The following is a 12,566-nucleotide window of genomic DNA, read 5'->3' as shown; positions in this document are numbered from 1 at the left end:
AGGGTGATTTACTTAACCCTAAACGTTAATGGGGTGGCCCCGCCCGGCCTCCTTCGGCCCCGGACGGCCACAGACTGTCCCGCCCTTGTCCCGGGCTTCTCCCGGGCACGCTCCCGCGCGCTCCGGCACGCTCCCGCGCAGCGGGACACGGCTGCTACTGATATACAATCCAGTTAAAAATGAGGAGGAGCCTGCAGGGAGAGAGTCCCAGGTGGTAGCGGTTGGGGGTTGCTGGCGCTCCTGGGACTTGTAGTCCTGCGCCGCAACACGCTCGCAGCCCTGCAGGGTCAACCTCCCACAAGGAGCCCCACACGAAGCGGGACCCGCGCAGCGGGTTCCGCGAGCAGTTAGGATGAAGGCAAAAGGTACAAACAGCAGTTCAGGGTCCCAGCTCCAGGCACAGCAATTTCCAGAGTAATCCGACGAACAGCCAACGGAGACAGCTTTTCACTGTGAGGATTGCAGGGAGGAGCTGCAGGGAGAGCGTCCCAGGTGGTAGCGGTTGGGGGTTGCTGGCGCTCCTGGGACTTGTAGTCCTGCGCCGCAACACGCTCGCAGCCCTGCAGGGTCAACCTCCCACAAGGAGCCCCACACGAAGCGGGACCCGTGCAGCGGGTTCCGCGAGCAGTTAGGATGAAGGCAAAAGGTACAAACAGCAGTTCAGGGTCCCAGCTCCAGGCACAGCAATTTCCAGAGTTGACTTATATTGGACACTCGGCTATGTTTCCATTCTGCACACAGACTTCATGGTGTTCCTGGGTACTTACCTTGGGTGGTTCCTTGTGTCCCCAGCTCCTCTGAGTCTCCTGGTCCAAGTCGGACTTCTGTCGCAGGTCGTATTCCACTTTTTAGTATATGGTTTGGTCTCCCCCTGGCGACAACTGTATTTTGTGCTTACTTACCTGTTTACAATTGAAGTATTATTATGTATTTGTTTTTATACCTCCGGGTAGGAAATATACCAATGTGTTGTGTAATAAACAGACATATTTTTTATATACAACAAAAGAGAGGTTAATGTCTCTTATAAGCCACTTGGATGGAGCCACCAGATTTAAGATAATCGCACCCTATTTGGGTTTGAAGGAAAGCCCTCACACACTGACCTAGTCAATGTCATGCTTCATCATCGGGCCCCACCGAAGAGACCTAGTGCCTCTTCGGTGTGCTGCGACGCCAGAAGACTGCGGAGCTGGTATTGTGTAACGGGAGTGTTGTGAGGATAAATAAACTTAAACTTGAAAGTGTCTAAAGGGTATCTGAACAAAGTTTATTAGTGATCCCTAGGACACAAATACAATAGTTCTATGTGTCTGAATTGTAAAGCCAAGGTAATGGTTGGATTAATTCAGAATTAATATATCATTAGTATGTCAACATGTTTCAGCCTTAGTATTGGTTTGATTTTACCTAGGCATTCGTCAGGACAATGATAAACCCCGGCGGTATGGACTCTCTAATCGTCCACCCTAACCTGGGGACGTGAAAGTGAAAAAATAAAAGGTGTTTAAAGTGCATAAAAATAGGAAGAGCGAATGCTCATTCCAAAAATCACTCCTAGTTTGGAGTGTCTCGGCACTTTGAAGATTGGCGCTATCTGCACCATGGGTCTCAGGAGGGGGGATGGAGTGTCCCTGGCACATCGCCCTCAGCACTCTCAGCCCGTTTGTACACCTAGTACTACCTCTACCGGACCCCGACGATAGAGGTAGTACTAGGTGTACAAACGGGCTGAGAGTGCTGAGGGCGATGTGCCAGGGACACTCCATCCCCCCTCCTGAGACCCATGGTGCAGATAGCGCCAATCTTCAAAGTGCCGAGACACTCCAAACTAGGAGTGATTTTTGGAATGAGCATTCGCTCTTCCTATTTTTATGCACTTTAAACACCTTTTATTTTTTCACTTTCACGTCCCCAGGTTAGGGTGGACGATTAGAGAGTCCATACCGCCGGGGTTTATCATTGTCCTGACGAATGCCTAGGTAAAATCAAACCAATACTAAGGCTGAAACATGTTGACATACTAATGATATATTAATTCTGAATTAATCCAACCATTACCTTGGCTTTACAATTCAGACACATAGAACTATTGTATTTGTGTCCTAGGGATCACTAATAAACTTTGTTCAGATACCCTTTAGACACTTTCAAGTTTAAGTTTATTTATCCTCACAACACTCCCGTTACACAATACCAGCTCCGCAGTCTTCTGGCGTCGCAGCACACCGAAGAGGCACTAGGTCTCTTCGGTGGGGCCCGATGATGAAGCATGACATTGACTAGGTCAGTGTGTGAGGGCTTTCCTTCAAACCCAAATAGGGTGCGATTATCTTAAATCTGGTGGCTCCATCCAAGTGGCTTATAAGAGACATTAACCTCTCTTTTGTTGTTTATTGATATATAACTGGGGATCAAGAGAGTGTTCCTGCTCTTCCCTATCTCTCCCATTGTTTTTCAATATTTTTTATATATACACTGCATGGTACTTTTTCATCTAACCCACACTACATGATTAGATCTGGTGAAACACGCTGCTTAATACTCCTTCAAGATAACCCTGAAGGCTGCTCTCCACAGCTACCAGTATTAGAGGTTTCCATGGTTATCAAAGACCTGTAAAATCACCATATGGGTTGCCTGGATTAGAGCAAGGGGCTTCACTTAGATAAGTGTGCACCATATACTAAGCTAGCCCCATACAGCAACCATCTACAGAAACCTCGATCACCAACCCTCTGACCTCTTCTGCAACCCATCAATCACAACCCCCAATCACCCGCTCACTGGATGGGAATAATTCAGCCCACCTACAACTACCACCCTGATTAACACCATCGACCCAGGAGCACCCATCGACCCTTGCCCAACTGACTCTTCAACCTTGGAAGCAACAATGTCAGCCAGCAGCTCACCACCATCCTCTATGCATCCATAACTACAGCCACCTTTCTCGACACATGGTAGAATGCAAAGGTTATACCAGTCCTCAATGAACCTTCAGAAGACCCCAGAGAGCTCCAGAACTACAGTCCCATCTTCCTCCTCCCGTTCCCTGCTAAAGTCCTGGTGAAGGCCATTAACCTACAACTCACTGATAATCTGGAAAGAAACAAACTGCTGGAACCACCTGTCAGGTTTCAGAACCAACCATAGCACCCAAGACAGCCCTGATTGTGGCCACAGACGGCATCTGAGCCCTACTCGACAGAGGAGAATTAGCCACCCTCATGGATCTCTCCACAGTTTTCACCAACGTTTCTCACCTCACACTCATCTATCGACGATACCAGAATGGAATTACAGATGATGCTCTCAGATGGATGGCTTCCTTTCTCGCGGGACACACTCAGAGAGTCCTCCCTTCCTTCACCTTGCAACCCAAGCATAAATCTGCAGAGTGCCCCAATGCTCATCCATCAGCCCTACCCACTTCAACTTCTATATGAGTCCTCTTACAGACATCGTCCGATTGCACGACATCAACATCATCGCCTAAGCCGACAACACTCAGCTCGTCCTCTCACTCTCAACGAACCCCACCGTGACGATAACTACATGAAGAACGTAGCGCCATAGATGAAAGACAACTGCCTGAAACTTATCATGGACAAAATGAAAGTTTTGATCTTCGGTAGACATACCACCCTTTGGGATGACACCTCGTGGCCAGTGCAGCTCGGACCCAACCCCAAGCTTGACTCCGGTGGCATGGAGAGCACGGGACCCACGCCTGGGCATACCCTTCCCAATCAGAGTGACAAATGCTAAAAGAACAATTGATGGACAGACTGCAGAACAATGTCATATATTCCCCCATTACAGAGATCTGGGCCTAAATGCATCGTTTTTTTGCTCACCATGCCATTCCAGTTTGGACCCTGTCATATGCAAATCAGTCTTGATCCTGCACCCAAAGGGAACAGTCCAGCCCGAACTGCCAGGCCAGGTCCTCCCTGGACTGGAAACAAGCATCCTAGGACCGGTTTAGAGCTTTCAGCCCTCATCAGCCAGGATAGCATGACTCCAGTGGCATGGAGAGCACGGGACCCACATATGGGCATACTCGTCCACCTTTGGCGCCAAAGCCTGGAACAACCCCCTCCTCCAGCTCTGCACTTCTCTGTTGCTGAACAACTTCAGGAAGACACTCAAGACCTGCGGCACAGTGCCTAAACAACCTCTGGGTTGATTAGACACGCTATACAAATACCCATTGGTTGATTGGGATCACTGACATAATATCGACTACAAAAATATAGGCATTTAAAATATCAACTCCAAAATATCGACTACAAAAATATCGAAGTCCTATCTACAAACAGGTAAGTACAAAAATATTGAATCAAAAATATCGTTTCAAAATATGTACTTTGTAAAAATATCGAATTTATTAAAATTACTGTAACATTAAAAAAATATTAAAAATAAATAACTAAAATATACTTAAAAATACTTAAATAACCTTAAAATTATTAAATAATTAATTTAAGTTATAAAAAAAATACAATTTTATTTCTTAAAACATATATATATATTAACATAATATTATTAAAAAATATACCATATTATTACCATAGCATAGCAAGAGTGTTAAAATTACTATTCCCACTCCAATGAGTGCAAGAGTAGGGAAAGCGTTGGATAGCGTAGTGGTAAAAATTACTATTCCGACTCCAAAGAGTTCAACAGTAGGGAAAGCGTTGGATAGCGTAGGGGTAAAAATTGATATTCCCACTCCAGTGAGTGCAACAGTAGAGAAAGCGTTGGATAGCGTAGGGGTAAAAATTACTATTCCCACTCCAAAGGGTGCAACAGTAGGGAAAGCGTTGGATAGCGTAGGGGTAAAAATTACTATTCCCACTCCAGAGGGTGCAACAGTAGGGAAAGCGTTGAATAGCGTAGGGGTAAAAATTACTATTCCCACTCCAAAGGGTGCAACAGTAGGGAAAGCGTTGGATAGCGTAGGGGTAAAAATTAATATTTCCACTCCAAAGGGTGCAACAGTAGGGAAAGCGTTGGATAGCGTAGGAGTAAAAATTACTATTCCCACTCCAAAGGGTGCAACAGTAGGGAAAGCGTTGGATAGCGTGGGGGTAAAAATTACTATTCCTACTCTAGAGGGTGCAACAGTAGGGAAAGCGTTGGATAGCGTAGGGGTAAAAATTACTATTCCCACTCCAAAGGGTGCAACAGTAGGGAAAGTGTTGGATAGCGTAGGGGTAAAAATTACTATTCCCACTCCAGTGAGTGCTACAGTAGGGAAAGCGTTGGATAGCGTAGGGGTAAAAATTACTACTCCCACTCCAGTGGGTGCAACAATACGGAAAGCGTTGGATAGCGTAGGGGTAAAAATTACTATTCCAACTCCAAAGAGTGCAATAGTAGGGAATGCGTTGGATAGCGTAGCGGTGAAAATTACTATTCCCACTTCAAAGAGTGCAACAGTAGGGAAAGCGTTGGATAGCGTAGGGGTTAAAATTACTATTCCCACTCCAAAGAGTGCAACAGTAGGGAAAGCGTTGGATAGCGTAGGGGTAAAAATTACTATTCCCACTCCAGTGAGTGCAACAGAAGGGAAAGCGTTGGATAGCGTAGAGGTAAAAATTACTATTCCCACTCCAGTGGGTGCAACAGTAGGGAAAGCGTTGGATAGCATAGGGGTAAAAATTACTATTCCCACTCCAGTGAGTGCAACAGTAAGGAAAGCGTTGGATAGCGTAGGGGTTAAAATTACTATTCCCACTCCAAAGAGTGCAACAGTAGGGAAATCGTTGGATAGCGTAGGGGTTAAAATTACTATTCCCACTCCAAAGAGTGCAACAGTAGGGAAATCGTTGGATAGCGTAGGGGTTAAAATTACTATTCCCACTCCGAAGAGTGCAATAGTAGGGAAAGCGTTGGATAGCGTAGGGGTTAAAATTACTATTCCCACTCCAAAGAGTGCAACAGTAGGGAAATCGTTGGATAGCGTAGGGGTAAAAATTACTATTCCCACTCCAGAGAGTGCAACAATAGGGAAAGTAAATACTTCATATATTATTTAAAAAAATATAAATTAATATCTATGAAAAAATTATTTAAAAGTAATTACCAATGTAATATAATATAATAATTAATCAATTAAAATTACAAATTAAAATTAATTATTACAATTAGTTACCTGTTGATACAAATTAATTAACAATTAAAAATTAATTAACAATCAATTCAAATTAAATACAATTAAATAAATTAAATAATTTAATTAATTATAAATAAATTACTTCCCACCCTATTCCCCTATAAACTCACAACCCGCTACAGAAAATACATTAGTAAAATTAACATAATTAGCAATTAATCAATAAAATACAATTAATTGGCAATTAAAATTTAATTCATTACCCATAAAAAAATGTATTAACAATTAATTCTAAATAAATACCAATAAATCATTTTGCAGCACAAGCAGTAGGAAATTACCTCTCATAGTTGAGTTTGAAACCACCAAAGGGCGCTATAGATATGAAGAGGTGGGAAGTGGCGTATGAGGACAAAAAAAAAAAGAAAAATGGAAAAAAAAAAAAATCATTTTACATATTTAATTAATTATAAATAAATTACTTCCCACCCAATTCCCATATAAACCCACAACCCGCTACGGAAAATAAATTAGTAAAATTAACATAATTAGCAATTAATCAATTAATTAAAATTAATTGCCAATTAAAATTTAATTAATTACCAAATATAAATTAATTAACAATTAATTAAAAATGAATACCAATAAATACATTTTCATATTTAATTAATTATAATTAAATTACTTCCCACCCTATTCCCCTATAACCCCACAACCCGCTACAGAATTAAATTACGCAAAAATTAAAAAAACAAAATTCATTAATTAAAATAGATTATACCATAAAAAATCACTTTTCACACATATAATAACATAAAAACCACTATAAAAAATTCGATATTATTAAAAATTCGATAATTTTAATAACCTATATTATATACTTCGATATTTTAACTTTCTATATTTTTAACATTCGATATTACATTACTTACCTTAAAAACGATATTTTTGATGTCTATATTCTGTCCATTCGATATTTTGTCCATTCTATATTTTAAACTCGATATTATGTCCATTCGATATTTTTTCCTCGATATTTTGACTGTTTACCGGTTGATTGTTATCAAATCAGCCAGGCCTAAGTCCTTCGCCCTTATGCGGGGCCCTCCTATGACAAGGAGGAGAATGCAGTGATCACCCTGTGAGGACAAAGAAGGGATGCTACTATCTGATTTTGGTTGACCTTGTAGAATGGGATAACATAAATCGCAACACTAGGGATGGGCGGAACATTCTGTTCAGACCTCAGAAATGGCATAATTTTGGCAACTTTGCGTAAGGTGTATAAACTAACCCCCAGCGGCCAAGGAGGGACATAAGGGGTCTGACCTCCCTCCTGGCTGCACACAGCTGCCGCTGCCGCCCTGGAGCCCCATCCCAGGCAGACATTTTGTATTGAGCATTCCTCTTCACAAATACACCCGCAGCACAGTCAGAAGCAGTAGTTCATGAGGGGAGGAAGAGCCATTCGCTTCCACCTCTGGTGGATTTCCGTTATCACTGGGAATCCTACCTATTAATATGTTATGCAGTGAAGATTTCTTTGTGCCGTAATTTAGACCTGAGTGCACATTTGACGGCATTTTTTAACACTCCCACTTCTCGAAGCGGCAGTACGGTGAGATGTGGGAGCCTATATTTCAATGATAAAAACTAAAATACACACCATATAAGATGTAACATTATGCTAAATGTATCTTGCCTTTTAATTGTATCTGTATATTCATTTGTCAGTGTTTTGTTTCACTGCAGGCTGGACAAGACAACTATGAGCCGGCTGCCACGTCAGAAAATGACCCCACCACGAAGAAGGCGGCAAAGGAGCAAGATATGGATGAGCTGAAGAAGGAAGTCTCAATGGTAAGGTGTTGTGCAGCGGGCAGCTGGTGTCATTTGGTTATGTGTTACACACAGATGGTGCCATGGAATACCCTCAAGCCCCAACTTTCTCCTAAGATGGCCACCACCACCTCCTCGGACTCCTCCAAGGGTCTCCTAAGATGGCCACTACCTCCTCAGACCACGGTTCTCCTAAGAGGTCCGCCACCACCTCCTCAGACTCCTCCAAGACCCTTTCCAAAGCGGGATTGGTCCTGGGGAAATCAGTACAAAAGCACCAGAACCTGTCAAAATCTTTACTCACAAAGGCAGGTGAAGTGAGACCTTTAAGAAGATGATCCCATTAAGGGGATTTTTTTATCTCCAGACATGATATGGAATGAATTACAGAGTGGGTATGCGCACTGGGAAATATATCCGTAAAACAGTATACAGCCAGTACTTACGGGGTACCTACTTAACTGAGGAGGATTTTCCCTACGAAAACGGATGTCTCCGATTTGGAGGTAAGCAGAATCTCTGAGAAACCATGATTAAACTACTCAGGAGATCCAATAAAAAGTACCTAACCAACGTTGGCATCGCCATGTCATGTAATTTCCACCCTATGGTAGGAACTGCGTGTTTGTGGACGGCATAACCTTTGGGGTGGTGCCAGACTGATTCTATGTACCCCCTCAGGATATGATGTCCTTTTATCCAGCTAGCTAACAGTGCCACCATTAATAACCCTAAACTTAGGTGGGTAACAAATGGTTCTGGCAACCACTGAACATGACAACCCTGATCGCCCAAGGATCGTGATAACAGATTTAGAACCCTTTTGCTCAGTCACTCATGCCCTCAGAGAAATACACAAGGAATACACAGTGGGACATTTTCAATGTTTATTGAACCTACGTGATTCTTGCATAGAACATATGTGCTGCAGTGATCAATAGACAGAAGCAGATGAAAGTTATTAGAAGTGCAAGGACAGTGAACGTAATAAAAACTCCACCATTGTGATAAGACAAGGTATATATGTGAGCCCTCTGCGATTTGTAGAGTTCTGTCCATATTGCGTCCAAGGATTTGGTTGGCGATTTAGGGAGCTTTAACAACTGGATCTCACAGGCTGTGGAATATCTTTCCCCACCTCTTGCTAATAGGCTAGTGAGAAACGCCCCTTCTAAACCTTAGTACTCTAGAGAGCTCAAGTACTTAAAGCAATCCTGTAAAAAACTGGAGCGCAGTTGGAGACAGGCCTATTGTCCACTTGCTAAAATAGTGTTAAGGTAGTCCCAGAAAGAGTGCGTTAGTCCCAGAAAGAGTGCGGTAGTCCCAGAAAGAGTGCTATGCTGCTATCAAGAAGGCTAAAAGTAACTTCTACACTGAGCATATTATTCAGTCCAAAAACAACTCAAAAGAAATTTTCTCTCCTGGCATCCAATTCTTGGTGCGAGAAGCTGACCTGTTTCTTTATAGATCAGATCCAAATGATCCAGGACAGCTTTGGGACAAGTATTCACGGGCAGACAGGGCTCCCTATTCAGAATGTCCCAGCCTCTGATTCAAACCTTATTTCTTTGACAGGCTTTTTATCCATTCCCTTGCAGGATTCACTGTCCATTCTTAAATCTTTGAAATCGGGTTCACCAGCAGATCCCTGTCTAGCAAGGCCGTTAGCAGCAGCTGCTGAGGTGGTTAATTCTGAAGTTAACATCATTATTAACATGTCGCTTCAGACCGCTACTGTTCCACTCGAGTGGAAACAGGTGAAATTGCTCCCGCTGCAAAAAAAATGCCCTCTTTAGATCCTGCTACATTAGCTAGCTATCGATCCATCTCACTCCGGCTGTGGCGAAAGTGTGTGAGAAGGCAGTTTATAAACAACTTTCCAATGCGATGATTTTATTGAGTCATCCGGTGCCCTACACCCAACCCAGTAGGGATTTATGGGCCACAGACCACACAGAGACGGCCCTTGTTGAGATATTACAAAGAACAGTGGTCCCTAGTAGTTCATGGATCTGGGTAATTATAGACATACACTCAATAGTAAATATGACCTTTGTCCAGCCGGACAGGTTTTATTTTAGTAAGTTATGAGCAATAGCACAAGGACTTTTTACACAGTGGGTACAACCAGTAACCCACAGAGGACAAGACAAAACAAACACATTTTTGGCAAAACCGAACAAGGCGGTCTGTGTACTTGTAATTCAGTGAGCAGACGTAATTATGTTTCACAGCACCATTGCATAAATTTTTTCACAATTCCTGTACATATGGTGCTAGTTTGTTGACGACGTTTCGATGCCTAGTCTTAGATAATTGCCATCATCTTCAGGACAGAGAAATATATTATGTTTGTCTTGAGATTAAATGAGATTTTGTCTTTTAGGACAATTTTTTCTTAGTCCGGTAGCTGTATTTTTTAAGGAAATGAAAAGTATCCGAATTTCCATGGAATCGATTGGGATGCTCAAATGCTTACCAGACCAGGGCAGGGCGCCTCTTCATAGGAGACTGGACCGATCGTGTCTCATTCCTGGCCGGTTGCACGTTGCCATTCACGGATTCAGGGGCGGGGATCGCTTGTTGAGATGGCAGAGGCTATAAGAGAATGTGTGGATGCAGGCGGCAGAGCGGCCCTGATTTTATTGGATCTCTCTGCCGCCTTCGACACAGTGCTTCATCGCCAACTTTTGGCCCGTCTCTCAAATATTGGAATCTCAGGTTTAGATTGGGACTGGATCAAATCATTTTTAGAGGACAGAACACAGCAGGTATGGCTGCCCCCGTTTTCCTCAGCCCCAAGAAAGGTGAAAACGGGAGTTCTGCAGGGCTCTACTTTGAGCCCCCTTCTCTTCAATGTATATGTCATGCCCTTAATCTATCTGGCAGGGGAGCTGGGAGCCAAGGTCATAGCTTATGCCGATGACACTCAGCTCCTCTTCACGTGGAAGCAAAAAGATTCGTCCCCGGATTTAGCCAAAAATTGCCTCTCAGCCGTTTTTAACTGGCTTGCAGGGTCTCAGCTTAAATGCAATGAGGACAAGTCTGAGCTTCTTCTGTATCGGTCTTTTCCCCCTCTTTTTAGGGAAGATCTCTGGCCGGTAGATTTCCCAAGGCCTAACTCAGTTGGCACCCCGGTCAAGACTCTGGGGTTCTGGTTTAGTCAGGACCTCCCGTTCTCTACGCAGTTAAAAAAAACTTGCCGGATTGTGCTTTGGCACACTGAAATCACTTGGGAAATTCTTGCCATTGCTGATCAGTCTGGCCAAGGAAAAGGTGACTCGTGCCCTCATTTTGTCTTATCTGGATTACGCTAACACACTTTTTCTCTTCCAGGGAATCCTCATCAATAGTCATAAGCACTAGAATATTCCCGCCCATGCGCGGGACGCGGGAAACACAATCATATATGTGCCCCACATATATGTGTATATATATATATATATATATATATATATATATATATATATATATATTCAAGCTCCTGAACACCAGTAACACGAGTCACTCAGGTAGCGGGTGCTGTTTCCGCGGCGGTGTCCCGCGATAACAATGGCTGCTCCAAATTCCTCAACAATACCTGGCCGGGTTAGAAGAATACAGCACTCTTGGGGTTTCAGCTTTCAGCACAGGTTTATTGCAAGAACAAACGCGTTTCGGGAGGAACTCCCTTCGTCAGTGTTTACAATCGAACGCGATGCGCGGCGCCATTATGTGGACTCGCTATGGGTAATTGAGACAAACATAGGACTGCAACAAACATTCATGTTTGCGCACCATCTTTGAATGTACATTTCATCTTTAAGAGAATATTTTAACAGTACACATTTTCAATCATGCTTTTCTCCCACAATTAATCACGCCGTGTATCAGCAAAAATGTAACTCAAAAAGATATATGAAATGGTGTTACAACAATCATAGAGCCTTACGTGCACTAGTTGCCTGGGCATAATTCTCCTAAGAGGCGATGTAATTAACCTCAAGACATCGCTATAAGCACGCGATTATCGTCTAGATATCAAAACAATACCAATTTCCGGTTTCTATCTTGCCGTGTATCGGCAATTGCAGCCATATTGGCCGCAGAAATCCCAGGATAATAAATTATGTCCAGACAATTACAAAATGCAACATGCTCAAAACACTCTGATAACCCATCGTGAATCACCTCAAATGGTACACCTTAGAATAACAATCTAATAAACCCTCATACAGAATACATAAATATTTCAATAGTGCAAGTTGTTCCCTCAGCAATTCATTTTTTTTTTTTTAAACCTTTATTGTGCATAACCAGCAAACAGATACGGGCCCACAACCACACGGGCCGGCCTCGATAGCAGTCAATAGCACAAAAAGTACGGATAGTTCAATGCAGCAGTCCCCAAGAAGATATAAACAGCAATTGTCCAAGACGCGGCTAAAGGAAAGCGGGACCACCAGGACGAGGAGAAATGAGGTTAATTTTAAATTTTAGTGGTAAAGAAGGATCAGGTGCATTCAATCCATCGAAAACTATGGCAGGTAACCAACGAGTCATTAGCAAAACAAGGAGTAAAATAAAAAGCAACAAAGGATAGTGACCATCAGGATAATAGCAC

At 42.9% G+C, this 12,566-nt stretch overlaps 1 protein-coding gene across 8 annotated transcripts in view; it reads left to right on the top strand.

Annotated features, from left to right (window-relative positions):
• Positions 1–12,566, top strand: part of LOC144772352 (sodium/potassium-transporting ATPase subunit alpha-1-like) — a 3,188,308-nt gene that overhangs the window by 148,965 nt on the left and 3,026,777 nt on the right. For all 8 annotated transcript variants that reach the window (XM_078656610.1, XM_078656616.1, XM_078656614.1 and 5 more), the window contains exon 2: positions 7,877–7,984. In XM_078656610.1, coding sequence (XP_078512736.1) covers positions 7,877–7,984 — 108 coding nt within the window. The remainder of the gene's footprint in view (positions 1–7,876; positions 7,985–12,566) is intronic.

The sequence above is a fragment of the Lissotriton helveticus genome, chromosome 8 (assembly GCF_964261635.1).
Source record: "Lissotriton helveticus chromosome 8, aLisHel1.1, whole genome shotgun sequence".
Lineage (NCBI taxonomy): Eukaryota > Metazoa > Chordata > Amphibia > Caudata > Salamandridae > Lissotriton > Lissotriton helveticus.
Note: the sequence above shows the minus strand (reverse complement) of the source record. Positions and strands in the feature narration are given on the sequence as shown.